This window comes from Amblyomma americanum, chromosome 1 (assembly GCF_052857255.1).
Source record: "Amblyomma americanum isolate KBUSLIRL-KWMA chromosome 1, ASM5285725v1, whole genome shotgun sequence".
NCBI classification, from domain to species: Eukaryota; Metazoa; Arthropoda; class Arachnida; order Ixodida; family Ixodidae; genus Amblyomma; species Amblyomma americanum.
The window spans coordinates 142084336-142102522 of NC_135497.1; the positions used below are offsets into that span (position 1 = coordinate 142084336).

The window sequence follows — 18187 nt, forward strand, 5'->3', positions numbered from 1 at the left end:
GCAGATCTGGGTAGGGAGTGTTCTTAGTGATGTATTGTTTGCGGAGATAGTGATGCAGGCCTATTGCTGATTGAGTATGTGTCGTCCGGCAGCACCTAATCAAAGGTTCTGGGCTTGTATGTGGACCTCTCGAAGTTCTTGTAATGTTATGGACTCCGCGTTCGAGCAGTCTCTTAATTACAGGGAAGCTCACTTGTGGCGTGCACCGTAGCGGTGCCCTAGCGCATGCCATCCGCCTTGTTTGCGGGAGGTGCGGGATTCGACCCCCTGCCGCCGCGTACCCATCGGTCTCTAATGTTCCCCTGGCCTGGTGCTCAGATTCTGTGAGATGAGATGATTGGGAAATTGGTCTTGACCCTACCGCGTGTACGTCACCGCGAACACCCAATAGCCGTTCGAGCACGCTCCGCACAGGTGCTGGTGGAGTGTCTGCACCGTGGTGTAAGAATATTTTCTTACACCATGGTCTACACTCAATCGCGAAAGCGTTCAACAGCTGCGCTGGTCAAACGCATTTATGAGAAAACAACCGTTGAAGCATTTAATCCAACTCTTTTCTGATGGTCCACCGGTACCGGGCGTGGATAGGGGTCACTCTTGGAGAGGGCGGTTGGGGGGGGGGGGTGGGGGAGGTCCGTTTGAACCATGCATTTCTTCGACTTTTTTTTTGCAAAACTAAATTGAGTTCAGCATGGTTTTCCTGTATAAAATTTCCTCTCGCTTTGAGGATTGGGGGCGAACATCCTCCACCCCCTCCCAATATCAGTATACGAGCACATGGTGCAACCACCGCGCTTCGTGCCGCACGTCGCGGAGATTTCACCTACGGTTAAATTGATGATCAGCTGCTAATTGTATATAACATGCAACTTCTCCGAGGCTTCTTTAAGCCGTCCTCGTTCGCGTTGGTAGCGCCAGCATACTTGCATTCGTTGTGGCGCTATGGAGCGCTGTCACCATCAGTAGCGGCGCCCTCTTTTTGCCAAGCAACAAGAACAGGAGCTTACACGCCTCCAAGTGATAGAACAGCCTTGCTCTCGCCGTTATTTCCAACTCATGCTGGGACTTTATTGCGAATATATATAGTTTCGTGTTGCGTCACACCAAACAATTTTTTTTTCTAGTAAAACCAAATGCTCGCCATGGCCAGTAGCCTGGCTTGCCTAATATACATCGTTTATTTTATCGGAACTCTGCAAGCCAAATGGGAATTTCGGCGGCGGTGTCTCAGGCAGTGTCGGCGAGGGCGTCCTCGTCGTCGAACTCTCCCTCGTCGTCGGCTGTGGCCTCCTGGTACTGCTGGTACTCGGACACCAGGTCATTCATGTTGGACTCTGCTTCGGTGAATTCCATTTCGTCCATGCCTTCCCCAGTTTACCAGTGCAAGAAGGCCTTGCGGCGGAACATGGCTGCAAATTAAGACGGGCACCACGAATATTAGTTGTTTTTGTAGGCTTTCACGAATTGCAGCGGAACTTATACAGCTAGTTCAATTCTATCCGTACGAATTATTTCCACCAAGTTACCCAGCTGTTCGGATTTTTGTTTCTGCGCCAATAAGTCCAGTTTTCTCCGGCAAAAATTTTGAAAATTGGAAAATTGTAAGACACTGTTAAGGAAATACTGAACGTAATGGTCCATTATTCTGATATGTAGCAAAATCTTCCTTTTAAAGTGTTTCCAGCGATCGCACCGGAACGCTTTTGAAGATAGCGAAAACGTGAATAGAAAAAAAAACTAAGAGACTGCCTCGGGTGATCTGCGGATATATTGATTGTTTTAGTGAAATCTTGCATTATACGAGAAAACTGCGTTCATGAACGGCTTCCCGCTTAAAAATACTTTTGTCCATAATTCCTGAGTATCCGATTTCAAAAAGCGCCTTTCTCGATCATGAGGATCGGATTGAGCGATGGCGTCCAAAAATAGGCCTGCCTAAACTTGCAACACAAGTGGAATAATCCAAGTTTTCTTTTGTATGCTGAGCGGAGGAGCGGATTAGCGTGAGGAGGGAGTGCTCACACACGCTCGCCATCTAAAGGGCGTAACTACATCCGACATTTGCTTTTAGTAAAAATCGATTTTCGGCTCTTTATGGGGTATGTAGATGTTTATCCGGCAACAAAATACTCATTATGTCGAGAAAATTGGATTTAAAAATTTTCCCGCTTCTCGATTCAAACTCGTGACGTCAAGACAAGCGAAATTCGTGACCACCGCTTAGTGAATAGCGATGTAGACTAGCCTCAGGGATCCACGACCAAAAAACAAAAAAGGAAGAAAACTCTTCAAGCACTGTAGTTTGCTTGCAAAAACGGTCGGTGATGGCGGCATCTGTATTTCATTTTTTGACCTTTACCTGGCTAGGGAAGGGGACGGACCTTTGTCCTCGTTTGGGTTGTCCACTGTTCGGGTTAGAGGTGCGCAGGGTTGAATGGGGGAAGTTCTAGAGATTGTGTAGGGTATCTAGGTCTGAGTAGAGTGACTCTAGGTCTGAGGTAGCTCACTCCCCACGGCACGGGAACAAATGCCCATCTCTTTCCCTTTCGCCTAGCCTTAGTGGTAGAAGCTCCGTTTTGTAGTGATAAAAGTGTCTTTCGCAATTAGAACGCTGCTTCATTTCCATACAGGCCAACTTGAATTTGTCCTCAGAGTCTCTTTAAAGGTGGCCGCTTCGTTACCTCTTTATGAGTGATTTTTACGGGCACTGCTAAATTTGTAACGTCGGAAACATTACCCCTCCTTGATACACGGTCTGCACTTGGTGAACAGGGAAATGTCGCGCTTGTCATCTGAGATGTTTAATGAACGGGGTCGTTCCTTGCAGCTTGTGGTTTGTCAGTGAACTGCGCGTACAAAAGTTTTGCCGACACTGTTTGTGACGTCATCTTTGTCACAAAAGAACACCGCATCCAACACACCCCTGTTTTGGTTTAGGTTTTCTGCTTTTTGCTCTTTGATGATTGTTTTACTCACAGTTCTATTAACAACAGATTGCAACGAACAGAGAGGGCTTTAAGCAATATTACGGGAGCGCCACCTTAAGATTAAAAAAAAAATAATAATCCCAAAGTTGCCCTTGAACGATGAAGTAGGCGCTCTATGCAACTGCAGATTGTACGTGTGAACTGCAGGCTGTGCTGTGAGTAGAATGTAATTCGAGCAATTCTGATAAATGACTGACCAGTGAATTGTTCTGAAATGCGCTTGAACAGCTCCTGAATGGCCGTGCTGTTCCCGATGAACGTCGCAGACATCTTGAGGCCACGGGGTGGGATGTCGCAAACGGCGGTCTTGACGTTGTTCGGGATCCACTCGACAAAGTAGCTCGAGTTCTTGTTCTGGACGTTAAGCATCTGTTCGTCGACCTCCTTCATGCTCATGCGGCCGCGGAAGATGGTGGCTACCGTCAGGTAGCGGCCGTGGCGGGGGTCGCAGGCGGCCATCATGTTCTTGGCGTCGAACATCTGCTGCGTCAACTCTGGCACGGTCAGCGCCCTGTACTGTTGGCTGCCTCGGGACGTGAGTGGTGCGAAGCCGGGCATGAAGAAGTGCAGACGCGGGAAGGGCACCATGCTGACAGCCAGTTTGCGCAGGTCAGCGTTCAGCTGGCCGGGAAACCTGCGTGTGTATGGTTACTTAAGTTGCTTTAAGACTGTTTTTTTTTGCGTTAAGCACCGCGAACAAGGGCCTGCAGGCGCCGCGCCATTCATGTCCCCAATTGTGCTACGAAGTTATACACAACACAAGCTATTCCCTCTTCAGGTGTGGTGAAGTAGTTTGCAGGCCTAAGCGCCTGTGGCCATTGTGGGCATCGGGCCATTCTTAGACGGCAGTGATCGGTGCCACTCACTACAGCTTCGCATATAGAGATGTCGAGTGACAGTAATAGACTACGATCCCTGAGAAAAGAAAGCTTCGTCACCTGAGGCATGTTGTGACTCCGGACATTGTGACAGAAACCAGGTGGTTGAGGTCCCCGTATGTGGGAGTGGTGAGCTTCAGGGTTCGGAAGCAGATGTCGTATAGCGCCTCGTTGTCAATGCAGTAGGTTTCGTCGGTGTTCTCCACCAGCTGGTGCACGGACAGGGTGGCGTTGTAGGGCTCGACGACGGTGTCGGAGACCTGCAGTTTTGAATGCGCTTGAATTCGCACTTTCTGTCGACGTGGTGCAAAGCCTACCACATCTATGCACAAGAAAAATTTTCTCATTTTTAAGCACTGTGATTCTTCGATTTCTCGCTACCATTGTCGAGCATTAAAGGGACAAGAAATTATTTTGATGGTCAAATTCTAGGGCAGCGATCAGTAGAAGTGGCCTTTGTCAGTATTAATTCGAGTCAAATTCAAAAGCTCTGCGTGGACCCTACACACACCTCCTTCACGCCCCGACGTCATGCAGATGCGGTGGCGCTGATGTCAGTAGCGCCTTTGGCACGGCAGGCAAAATAGGTTCCGCCTGCCTGTGCCCACCAGCTGCTGCAGCTGCTGTCGGGACTGCGCAACTGCATCATGCCCGCGCCTCGATATGTTTCTCGCTGATAGATACCGCATTAAGGAATGGGCCACGGTAGTAAAGCGCGAAGTCTGGGCCTCGATCGCCGCTTCCAGGCAATGTACTTCGTAGCTGGGGAGTTGCGTTCATTCTCCTGAACATCAGCATAGTACGCTTATAATTGCTTAAGGAAAAAAAAACACAAATGTCTGCGCACGTAATTATCACGTCGAGCCGTTTTGGTGTTCACTGGGCGCTGACAGGCTGAATCACCACCAAGGAATGCGGTCTTTTGTTGATAGCAGATAATGTTTAAACGTGTGTGGAAGTTATACGATCATATAAAGCCGCGTTCATGGCACTTAATATTCACTTCAGACCATTTCTTAATATGGCCGACATAATTACTTGGTCTGTGTAGAAAGAAGTCTGCCAAATTGTGTCGTTTTTGCACGGCCACGTTGGCATGTTTCTGTACGTGTGCTAAAAGCCACGTGCTTTTTCACTGCATCATATGTCATAAGCTGTTTCATGAGGCGGTGCATGATCGCGAAGCTTGTTTGGAAAGAAGCAGCCGCGATCGCATTGCCCGAGTAGATGACGATGATGATGACCTCAGGCTTAATGGCACATACCCACGGCGGGGGATTGGCCAGGGTGCAATGCTGATACAAACGCACTCATGGCCAAGGAGTGGTGTAATTAGATAATTTTGTGACCTAGACTCGAATTTTGATTAAAAATCAAGATTAAAAAAACGGAAATGAAAAAGCAGGGAATTCTCATTCTAGCAGAGGAATCTACCTGATGCAATTATATATTCGTGAATAAAATCGCACACTGGTTTCAATGCATATCCCTTGGCGCTTGCCCCGAAGGAGAGGAGAATCGGAATAAACAGAGCAAGCCCCGGTCGAGCGAGGGGATCTCTAAGTAAGCTGTACGGCGAGAAGTTAACCGCAAAGAGGAAAAAGTGATCTATGGACTCAATTTCGCCAAAGACTCAGAGAGGGTGGTCAGAAATATCCCTGATCGACATAAGTAGAGATTTAGTCGCGGTATTCTGCAGCGCAGTAGGGTCGTGGACACTTCACATTGCCTTGAACTGCACATCCGCGCACTCCAAGGAGATGCCAGGTGTTGAAAATTCGCTGCAGCAAGGAGAGGCTCATGGCTCAAGTAGTGGAGACGCTGGCTGCAGTCAAGTAGACAGTATTAGGGACGAACGGGACAATAGGTCCACCAAGGGCGGACTTTGCAAAAAAATCAACTCTCTCATCAGAAGCAATGCCACAGTGCCCAGGGACCCAGTGAAAGCGTACTTTTGTAATGTGTGGTGGAACAAGAAATTGAAGGGAACGGCTCATAGGAGTATCTCTCGATTTTTCGAGCACTATCAAGACGGAAAGGCTGTCTGAAAGTATAACAACCTGAGAGATATTGCAGGGATTCCTTATTAAGGCCAACTCAATGGCCAGAAACTCGGCGACAAAAATAGGGGTATAGTCAGGAGCCCGAAATGATTAACTCTATTCAAGAGCCCTTGAGTAAATGCCAATGGCTGCTTTTTCATTTTTCTGGGAGGCGTCTGTAAAAACGGCAGTATGGTTAGGGAAATTATCCAGACACTCCTTAATAAGCCCATTTAAAACATTTGCAGGCAGATTCTTAGCATTCCTTGGGAAGTTGTCGTCAAAGGGGACTACAGTATCAGCCCGGCGGTGGTTAACTGGTACTACAGAATTTATTGATACAGAAATTTTTGACAGCAGGGAATTAGTGAACACAACCTGAGGAAGCTTATACCTAGGCCAAAAATTACCAAAGAATATAGATGGGTTCGTTGTAAATATAGGGTTAGCCAATTCAGGAACAGGCTCCAAAGACATTAAAAACGTCCGCACAGTGAGAAGCTGAGCCGCAAATTTAGATCAGGTATCCGCGCCTCCAAGTACAGCGCAGCGTTAGCAACTGATTTAGGCGGACCTAAGCAAAGGCGCAGAGCGCGTCGCTCCATAACAAGCAGGGGTTCAAGCTTGTACCTTGTGCACCCAGAAAAGAGAACAGAGCCAAATTCAAGTACACATGTCTTATACAGAAAGAGCAAAGTGTTCCGACTCATACCAAATTTTTTGTTGCTGATCCTCTCCAACCGGCCAAGGGCACGCTCACCTTTAAAGCACAATGCTTCTAATCAAGTAGGGCATAAGCATCCGCGCGCGAGCACCTATCGCGCTGAATAATGTCCAAGACACACTGTTCATCTTTGGGCAGGTGGGATCGTCAGCTGCGAGATTAGACTTAGAAGTGCAGACGTCTGAAGCATGAGCACCGCCGCAAACGCGGCAGCGCGTTGCCGACTTGCAAGATTTGCCACTCTGACCAAAACGCCAGCAGTTCTTACATATTGTAATGGACGGGGCTGCAGTTTGTCAACACGGTAGACAATGGGCCAGACTTTGATTTCCAATCGGCAAGAGGAGCCCGCAAAAGTTGCTATAACAGACTCAGTTGGAATACGAGAGCCTCCAGCCTCTGTTGCAGCGGTAAACTGAGAGGATGCCCACACCGGCATCATGGAAGTCCAAGAATTTCTTCTGGCGTAGCGGAGGGATACACACCGCGGATTATTCCTTTTACGCGGGCGAGTTGCTCGGGAATAAACGCTTTCACCAGGAGTGAGGCAAAAGAGGTGCACTGCAGCAAGTCTGCAACACAATCCAAATCAGGTGATTTGCACAGAATTCTTCTTTTGGCAAATGGTCGAACCTCGGAAACCTCAAGATATCGAATGGTCGCTGCCTTCAGCTGCTCCTGGATCATATGAGAGCTCTTGATCTTAATTAAACCATCTCCTACAGGGACCAGAGCCACAGGGATAGGCTTGGCAAAAAGAATTTAGGCAAACTGGCGAACCAGGCTACTGGACCTGTGCCCGAGGAAGACATAGCCATGTCCGTAAGCCTAAGAAACATGAAGCCTACATCCAAAAGGGAAAAAACCTGGCCAAATCCCCCACTCGCGGAACGGCCTCACCAGGAGTTTACAGGATCAGCAGCACCAAGACACGCTTCAGCAGCGAGGCCAGATGAAGCGGGAGGCGACATAGAACAGCCGTAGAACAGCGTCGGGTCGTATCAGCACAATGGACACTAAGGGCCGTTGTTGTTGTTGCCTTCGTGACATGGCACATACCCACGACGGGGGATTGGCCAGGGTTCAGTGGGGAGACCCCATAGAACAGGGTAAATGGTGCCAAGCTATTTTGCCTTGGGTGAAATTTACGAGTGATTAAAAAGAAAAGAAGGGCCCTTTCTTCTTCTTTACCGAGTTGTTGTTGTTGTTGTTGTTGTTAGCCTATCAAAAGATGGCACATACCCACACTGGGGGATCGGCCAAGAATCGGGAGGCTATTCACCTGAACGCAGTTAACAAAAAGGAAAAGCACGTGGGAGCATAACACCGGTGAATTTTTCGTCATGAACAGAAAAGGGATGAGTGTTTTGATTTTAAAATTTTAAGAATAATAATAAAGAGAGTGATTAAATATTAATGATTTAGTCAAAATGTAACAATTGATAGAAAAGAAAAGGTTGAAACACTTAGCAAGGCAGTCGGTGAGATTCTATCAGGAAATTTTGAACAGCGGTGCAAACAGATCTGTGGCTGAACCCAAATGTTGTGGCGCCAAATGATAGCAAGAGCGGGCTGCTCAAACTAAGGCCAAGATGCTGCAAGGGCTCCTCCAGCAACCTTTTTCTCAGTGAGTTGAATCGGCGACAATATAGCCAAAAATGTTCAATGGATTCTGGCTCACGGCAAAATGCACAAAGGGGAGAGAGCGCCAAACCCGACTTGTGTAAATAGAAATTTAGAGGGGGGATGCGGCAGCGTAGCCTCGTCAGTGATACTTCAAGCTGCCGAGAGCAACAAATTTTCCTGTTCCAATAATATTTAAGGTGCTCATAATCCGCCGATGTTAAAAGTGATGTGTCTTGCGAGCTTAAAAACGCACGTCGCCGAAATCTAGATGCTGTAATGTAGGCTGTAGCCGGGATGATTGGCAACACGGGGCCGCTGAGGGAAGCCTTTGCGAGATTATCAGCAATCTCATTTACTGTCACACTGCTGTGGCCGGGAACCCATACTAAATGAACAAGACTCAAATGCGGAGGAAGTAGGGATAAGAAAGTTGATAAAATGGGACCGTCAACCTGTGCAGCGAGGGACGAACACAAAGATAAAGAATCAGTAATTACTGCAACTGCTGTAATAGAGGGGTCTAGCTTGCGTAGAGCAAGTACAACTGCTAGAAACTCTGCTTGAAAAATAGGGGTGAAATCTGGAAGGCGCAGAGAAAAGGACCAGTCTAAATGGGAGCAAAATATTCCCACACCTGCTTTTTCATTGCATTGCGATGCATCAGTGGCTATTGCTATATCGGTTGGTAGGGTCCTCAGATGATCTTCTAGAAGGCCATTTAGAATACTCGGTGGCAAAAGTTTTGCATTTTTTGGGAATATGTCGTCGAAAACAATGTGGATAGTGGGCCCATTCCGAAGCGCAGGAAGGATATCATAAATGTTTACATCTAAAGGCTGAAGTAATCTTTGCACAAACACTACCTGAGGGGAATTGAAACGAGACCAGGGGACACCAAAAAAGGAGGTCGGCTGAGAGCAGAAAATGCTTTGGAAACGGTGGAAATGGGATTCATAGATCCTGAGGTAAGTTTGCACAGTTAAAAATTGAAGTCGTGATAAGAGAGACGGAATGCGGGCTTCAAGGTACAGCACATTGATAGCCACACATTTTGGAAGGCCGAGGCACATGCGAAGTGCTTCCCTCTCTAAAAGGACGAGAGGGCGAAGTTTATATGTAGCCGAGCCTGAAAACAACACTGATCCAAATTCTAAAATTGGCCTGACATACATTATGTAGATCATTAATAGCGCATCTCTGCGCATGCCGTACCGGTGATGACATAATCTCCGTAACATGCCCACGGCACGAGCCCCTTTCGCCGCGACATGGTCAATGTGAGGTCGCCAGGTGAGTTTGTTGTCATAAATGACCCCTAGGTATTTTAGGGATTGAACCTGCGGTATTATTTTTAACTGGCAAGTGAGAAAGACCACTACAGGAGTGAATAGAGGGAAAACAAGAGTAGCGCACTTGCCAACATTTAACTTCAGGTGTAATGCGCTCAACCAGTGCTCAAGTGTATTCAAATATGACTGCAACAGACCATACAGAGAATGTATATCCGGCGCAGCAGCAAAAAACGCAATGTCGTCCGCCTAGACGTAAGTGCGTACATGGCGGTGGAGACGAATTTAGCTTAACAGAATATTAAAGAGCACAGGAGAAAGAACAGCTCCTTGCGGTACACCTCGCGTTTGTCTATACCTCTCTGAATGAACACCATTATGGACGCAAAAGAATTCCCTGTTATGAAGAAATGCAGATATCTATGCAACTACATAATCTGGAAATTGAAGAGACTGTAGCCTATGTATCAGGATGGAGTGTTCTACACTGTCGTAAGCTTTGGCGACATCTAACGTAACCAAAGCCGCGACCAGGCGTTGACGACGAGCAAGGAGAATTCTGCTCTCAAGATCAGCATGTACATTCCATATCGAACACCGTAGCCGGAATCCGAGTTGGCACGGGCTGAGTATACTTTTGCGGTCCACAATGGCTGACACCCGAATTAGTAACAACCTTTCTATCAACTTTACCACGTTTGATGTTAAAGAAATTGGCCTAATATTATCCAATTCATAGCCTCCACCCTGATTTTTAAGTAAAGGGATCACCTTGGACAGCTTCCACTCAGAAGGTATCCAAGCGTGTTTGAGAGAGTAGTTTATTAGGTGCAATAAGGAGTTGGGAGACTCTTCAAATAGAATCTTGAGCATCTTTGTGGTAACACTATCAGGGCCAGGAGCAGCAGCTGGCAATCTCTGGACAACTTGTGAAAGCTCTGATAGATTTACTTGTGAGTCATTATCATTTGGTACGACTGGTGCAAACAACAATGGTCGCATAGGTAGTAAAGACGAGAACCGCTTTTGCAGGCCTGCGGCTATTAATTCAACCGCCTGGATAGCTTCCACAGGTGACATAACTAATGACTGAAAATTATGAGAGGACATGAGCTGTTTCCTAGACCGTAGAAAACCGAATAGTGCACGTCGGTTGCCCGCCTTTGAAAGATAATCGAAGTCTTTTGAGTCATATTTTTCCTTTGCGCGAGAAACTGTGCGTTTAAAGGTGGCTGCAATAAATTTATAATCACTCCAGTTATTCGGACATTGGTTATGAAGAAGCTTTTCCATGCTGCCTTCCTCCGCCTGTAATCTCTTGTACAGTCCGCATTCCACCAGTTAGAAGAATTCCCTTTTATTGGCCTCACCAGGAACTCCGACTTTTTACGGCTTTCCTCAATAGCCAGACATATTCTTACTGACTGGTGGACCTCGGCGATGTTAGACCCTGGAGCAAGGGCAGAGCGCAACGCCGTCTGAAATCTGTCATAATTTACATGTGACCGCAACTGAGAAGACGCCGGAGTAACACGACATATGATATCAAAATGAATAGGTATATGATCACTTGAAGTGCCGCTATCAACTGTCGACCAATTCGTTACGCCAATTCCAGGACTAATGAACGTGATATCTAAAACAGATTGAGTGTGTGAGCGAAGATAAGTGGCCGATCCTGAATTTAAGCACATCAGGTTGTGATCAGAAACCCAGTCCCAAAGGCGCTTGCCGCATGAATTAGTCCTAAAACCCCAAGACACATGGTGAGAATTGAAGTCCCCAGCCACGAGAACTGGGTTTTTACAGTTTACGAGTAAAAAATCCAGAGGTCTAACATCCTGGACTCCATTGGGGAAATAACAATTTGCTATTGAAAATGGAGAGCACCGAGGAAGTACAAAGTCTATCGCCAAAATCTCACAGTCAGGAGACATTTGTTGAAGAGATACCACAGCCCTGTGGCAAAATTTTGAAGAGACTAAAGTTAGTAAACCCCCGCCTCTTGACTGGCGGTCTAGGCGAAATGACCGGTAATTTTTGATATGAAAATGTTTGTCAGTTGAAAGCCACGTTTCTTGCAGAATTATGACATCCGGATTAAGCTGCGTAGAAAGGCAGTGTAAATCTGTGGAAGCGGAAAGAATAGAGCGACAGTTCCACTGCAGAACTCGCAACGACGCTATGGTTGCGAAAGTCTAGCAGCAGCAACTGCCTGCTCCAAAATGGTATCCTTGGGTTTAGTGCCAAGCTGCTTCTTCTTTGATTTGGGCTGGGTGCCCTGAGAAGACAACGAATAAGACATGGGGGACCCACTGCGCTTAAGAAGCCGCGCATCAGGCTCCACCATCTCGGAATCATACATTATATCAACATCCCTCGAAGTACCCGAGGTAGGTACAGCGGAAGGGACAGAAGTTTGTTCCTGGGGTTGTGATGCTACTGGAATTTGAGACCGGATAAGAGGAGAGGGAATTGTCGAAAGAGGTGCCAAACTAGCCTGCACGGCATGTGTAATCTGAGTCTCTAGAACATTTGTAAAGCACTCCGACACACTTGCGACAATCTTTTCTACCATTTTAGACATCGAAGCCTCCGCAGCAGCCGCAATTGCCTGGGACAGCGTTGAGTCTAGCATGACACCTTGCCGAGCGGTCACACCGGCATAACCGCGGGCACGTTCTTTGACCTCTGAAATAGCGTCACGGCGCGAACAGCGTTTCCTGTCAATTATTTCCAGAATTTGAATTTCCTGAGCTCGAGAGGGACAATTTGAGTAGTTTGCAGAGTGCGCACCACCGCAAAGGCAACACTTCTCATTCTTCTCAGTGCAGGTGCTTTTTGCGTGACCATCCCCACAGTTGCAACACCTCAAGTTGGATTTGCAACCGCCAGCGCTATGTCCATAACGCCAGCAGTTGTTACACTGCAGAGGCCGAGATGATAATGGGTCTACCCGAAAAATTAGAGGCCATGTCTTGATTTCAGAGGGGCAGGAAGTGCCGGCAAAGGTAGCAATCACTGATTCAGTGGGCATCCGCACGTTGTTTACATCCCGGCTACAGCGGTGCACAGCAACAACACCTGCAGCCGACAGAAGCTCAAGAGTCTCTGCCGGAGACAGGGAAGAGTCTACACCTCGTACAATACCTTTCGTGCACGCCAGATGAAAAGGGATGAAAGAACTTACCCGAAGGGAGGCAAAGGATGAGGAGTTTAGTAAATCTCTTACACAGGCGAGGTCTGGCGATCTGCACAGAATCCCACCACGTCCAAACTGGCGAACCTCTGAGATTGACTCATAATGAGAAGTAGTCGACTGGAGAGCAGCCCGAACAGCACCAGGGTTGTTCATCCTGATAGCACCACCATCCTTAGGCACCAGCGCGACAGGGATACTGCCGACACCACTGCGCAAAAAAGCTTCCAACGGTAGGAGATCAGTTGACAGAGAAGCCGACCAGAGGGAACTCCCCTGGCCGGGAGACTGGGTGGACATAGTCCGGGCTTACTGCCTTACCGCGCAAAGACGCAGAGAGAAAATGCCACAATCAGCCACCCGAAACTTAACCGATCGTTCCCAGCAGAGCAGAGCCGTCGGGGTAGCGATGAACAGGACGAACGCCACTGGGTCGAACGATGTTCTCCTAACAGAGCCAAGCTGGTCGTCTCACGGTGGCCAAGAGGTGCCGAGAGGCCGAGCGAATCTTCTTCTTCTTCTTCTTCTTCACCCCAGGTATATGGCCGAGTTGCAGCGTGCTTTTGTCTTCGTTTTTGCCATCGCATTACAACGGCCTCCAAAGTATCTCATAAAGCTAGCGCAAATAGATGAGAGCACACGAAGCTGCGTCCAGCACACGTAGTTGCAGGCGAGTGGAATTTTTCGGCTTGAGCCCCTGCGTCTTTCAATCAGACTCCTGCGTTGCTAGGAAAATGTTTCGGTTTGGTTTGGTTTGGTTTATGGAGTTTTAACTTTCCAAAGCGACCCAGGCTATGAGGGACGCCGTAGTGGAGCACCCCGGGAATTTCGACCACCTGGGGTTCTTTAACATACACTGATATCGCACAGTACACGGGCCTCTAGAATTTCGCCTCCATCGAAATTCGACCGCCGCCGCGGCCGAGGTCGAACCCACGTGTTTGGGGTTAGCAGCCGAGCGCCATAACCACTGAGCCACCGCGGCGGCTATGCAAACGTTTCATTTAGGGGGTACACTAACAGAAACTGTCGGGTGAAACAATGCAGCGAGATTGAGAGGAGACGGGGAAATTGAAAGTATTTTCGTTATTTATGCATGAGATGTAACCAAATTTGGCACAACTGTGAACTTTTTATGCTAATTTCAGTGCTGTGCTTTACTTTCAGCTGGCTGGTACAGATGTTGGGTTATTATAATTAACACCGTCGTCAAGTCATCGAGTGTGGAATAATTAAGTAGAAAGTGCACAAATGTTTTATGCCAACATGTTCACAAAGCCCTGCTTTGTGTGATGACGCTACTGTTCTTTTTTTTATGCAAAGTACGTATGCAAACAAAAGTTAAACTCTAGCATGCATATTTACGTGAACACATTTCTTAGAAAAATAACTTCAACATGCTACTGCACGTGTACAAAAAATTGTCAGATTTATTACACTACTCAATCTCTCAGGACCGCGGTGGTTCAGCGGTTATGGCGCTCAGCTGGTGACCCCAAAGACGTGGGTTCGATCCCAGCCGCCGCGGTCGAATTTCGATGGAGGCGAAATTCTAGAGGTCCGTGTACTGCGCGATGTCAGCGCACGTTAAATAAATAAGCCCAGGGGGTCGAAATTTCTGGAGCCCTTCAGTACGGCGTCCCTCATAGCCTGAGTTGCTTTGGGACGTTAAACCTTCATAAACAAAACCATAAATAAATCAACGTCTCAGGATTCATTCGCAGCAAATAGAATCATTCTATTTTTATTCGTTACGAAATTACGAAGGGATGAGTGATGCCAATCGTAGAAAACGTGAAAGCTGAGAAAACCAACCTTAAAGTTTATTCTCTCGTTGGCTTCGTTCACCCTCGTAGCTTTTTCTTTTGGTCAAAGAAATGAGGCACTGCAATAAATGGAACCTCTGATCTTCTGATCATTCCGCTTCCAAGTGATACTAAGATAGTGGTGCACCTTCGTCGGAAACCCGTGGAATTCGCGATGCGCCGAGGCCACCAGAAGAGCGATTCGCTCAATCTTCGACGCCCACACATCTAAAAAGCGTAATTTTCTAAATTTCTACTGCACAAAAAAATTGCGATCAGTTTGGCCATTTTAATAAGGTGACAAATCGGCCTCGTTGGTGCATGATCTTGTGGCGAAAAGCAGCGCTTACACGCGACAGAGGAGACTGGAGACACGACGCTGTCCCCACTTGCCTCGCTGCGCGGCACGTGTGTCAAGTGACGGTGAGCGCACGTCTGCTCCGCCGAAACAACGCCAGAGCTTCTCCTCACTGCTATCCCGAAGTGGAATTATTCCGGCTTGTACAGAGCGTCAAAAAGTGGTTATGTTATTCCACGTCTAGCGTAGAAATCAACGGCAGCAACGCTTTCTGTTCGCAATTGATCATATATACAACACACAGTGCCAAACAATATCTCTGAATAGGCTGTACGTGGTCAACGCGAGCCTGTGCACTTCGAGAAATTACGAAGTTCAAAGCATTAACAGCATCAACCACTTGGTGATTCGCAGAAACCGACAACGCGCCTACAAGCCTACCGCGAGCCCGCTAGCGACTGCAGTGACACCTTGTTTGTTTGCAAACATGCAGCAGGTCTGCGGGAATACGGTGGCCGCAGCTGGCAAAAGACAGGGTTAATAGGAGAGACATGGGAGAGGCCTTTGCCCTGCAGTGGGCCTAGTCAGGCTTATGGTGATGATGATGGTGCAGCATGTCTATAATTTACAATTTCTATTTAAATCGCTGCTCGCACTGACTCGCAGTCTGCTAGGGCGACAGCTCACCTCGCATTCTTTGCCTTAGCACACTAAGCCGCTCCTCAGTCACTGGGCAGCCTGACGCCCACTGCCCATTGGGCATGCTCAGGTGGCGTGGGCGGGATTGCGCAGCCCCGACCTGTTTTCTGTTAGCACGAAAGCAATCCTAGCCAACCCCTAACGATTTCGACGATGTCTCACGCGGAGAAAATGAAGACTCAGCCAGACTCAGTAAGGAAATGGGTGTGCATGGCAATGAAGCTCAATTCTGGGGATGGTCCTGCAGGGTAAGGACAGCAACACATGGTATGGCACATGATGGTGTATATTGTGTATGGGGGTTTAACGTCCCAAAGCGACTCAGGCTATGAGGGACGCCGTAGTGAAGGGCTCCGGAGATTTCGACCACCTCGGGTTCTTTAACGTGCACTGGCATCGCACAGTGCACGGACCTCTAGAATTTCGCCTCCATCGAAATTCGACCGCCGCGGCCGGGATCGAACCCGCGTCTTTCGGGCCAGCAGCCGAGCGCCATAACCACTCAGCCACTACGGCGGCCCTGATATGGCACATGAAGAATGTCCCAAACATGGTTAGGACGCCCGAAATTTGCCCTTCGAATGACCTTGACCGAATTCGACTGCCGGTGAATCTGGCTGTGCTCAGGTGGAAGACAGGCTTCACCTCGTCTCGAAATGGAATTGGCCCACCTCCAAAAATAAGAGTTGGCCCACCCCCTAAAATTTGAAAATTGACCTACATTCGGGACCGACATGCGACACCCCCAGAATGGGTTTGGCCCACCCTCAAAATTTGGGAGGCCCACCATGCTTTCGCGCACTATTTCGTGCTTAGCAATGATAAACCGCTAGCCATTTTTTTTTCGGCACGTCGTTGTGTAAGAGTTGAGGGAAGCTAAGAAGCATCATTTTTAATCGCCGATATCTTCGGTGTTAAAGGGCTGTAGACACCAAAAATTTGCTCGCATGTTTTCTGCTTTCAAATGATGCTTTAGAGATTAGAATACATGTATCGCCGCGTTGTTTTCGCCTACGACCTATAAATAATATATAATTGAATTTCTTCTTTCATGCTGTTTCGGTTTCATCAACCGAACGATGGCTGTGACGTGTAGTTGGACTTGGAGTATCGTGAGGCAGGAAAAAAACGGCAGTATGACTGCTGATACGTCGTTTGTTTTCATTCCAGCTCTTGAAGCAGGCTTGTTTAAGCGTTACAGTGAATTAAAACTACGTGTCAGCGTTTATATTGCAGTTTTTTTCGTGCCTCACATGATCTAAAGTCGAACTACATGCCACAACCATCGTTCGGTTGATGAAACCGAAACAGCATGAGGGAAGGAATTCAGTACTCAGTGATTTAGCGGTTGTATGCGAATACCAGACGATGATCCATGTATTATAATGCCTAAAGCATCATATGGAAGAATAAAACGCGTAACTAAATTTACATGTCTGTAGTCTTTTAATGAAGCTAGCTTATAATTTTTTTTGCTGTTCGGTGACGAGTGATGGAATAGCGATCGCTCGTGCGCTTTTCCTAACCTCAGTATATACCATTTCATGGTCCCTTTAAGGTCACAGCCGTCGTGCGCTTGCACTCTGCAGCTGTTTTCGCGCCATTCGTTTGGCAGCAGCGGTGGGTGACGTAAAGTCTCGCATCTTCACGCGCGAGTGCGGTGTTCGATACCACCGTAGTAGGTAGACATCAAGAAAGAAAGAAGCTCGCTGAGGTCACCACATGCGGACGTGGTGAAGCCTTCATATCTGACGGCAGTTTAATAATAATAATAATAATAATAATAATAATAATAATAATAATAATAATAATTGGTTTTTCTGGGGAAAGGAAATGGCGCAGTATCTGTCTCATATATCATTGGACACGTGAACCGCGCCGTAAGGGAAGGGATGAGGGAGGGAGTGAAAGAAGAAAGAGGTGCCGTAGTGGAGGGCTCCGGCATAATTTCGACCACCTGGGGATCTTTAACGTGCACTGACATCGCACAGCACACGGGCGGCTTAGCGTTTTTCCTCCACAAAAGTTTGCGTCTCGCTGGTATTGACGCTGTCCTGGCTTAAGACACGTGCCGGCGGCGCGGAAGCTGTCACGACGAATGCTCACCTTGGGGGAGGGCATGACGCTGAAGGTGTTCATGATGCGGTCCGGGTACTCCTCCCGGATCTTCGAGATGAGCAGCGTGCCCATGCCGGAGCCGGTGCCTCCGCCCAGGGAATGGGCCAGCTGGAAGCCCTGCAGGCAGTCGCAGCTCTCGGCCACCTTGCGCACCACGTCCAGCACGGAGTCCACCAACTCGGCGCCCTCAGTGTAGTGGCCCTTGGCCCAGTTGTTGCCGGCGCCGCTCTGGCCTGCGAAAGTTACCGCGCATATGTACGCCACCTGCATATCCCCGCGCTGCTGGGAGCCGCTGTTTTGAGCCAATAAGCGTTGACCAAAAAGGTAGCCGCTAAGGCGCTTTGCGCTGAAACCTTTCCTGTTTCTACGCGAGTTTTTCTTCAGTCGCATGATAGTGAAGCGGTCTTCAGATCAAATTCGCCGACCTTATAAAATAACTTTTCATATTTCAAGATGGAAACTCAGCGCTCAGGAACGTATGTCAGGCGCATAAGGCAGCAAGCTTCGTGTTGCAATGGTCGC

The 18187-nt window shown here is 47.9% G+C and overlaps 1 protein-coding gene across 1 annotated transcript; it reads right to left on the reverse strand.

The window, feature by feature from the left end:
- Positions 1-2355: 2355 nt before the first annotated feature.
- Positions 2356-17935, reverse strand: LOC144113985 (tubulin beta chain-like). The gene is made up of 4 exons (XM_077647411.1): positions 17654-17935; positions 3926-4125; positions 3185-3621; positions 2356-2405 (listed from the first exon to the last, which is right to left on the reverse strand). Exons 1-4 carry the CDS (start codon positions 17933-17935, stop codon positions 2356-2358), a joined length of 969 nt encoding a protein of 322 aa, XP_077503537.1.
- Between the last annotated feature and the right edge of the window lie 252 nt (positions 17936-18187).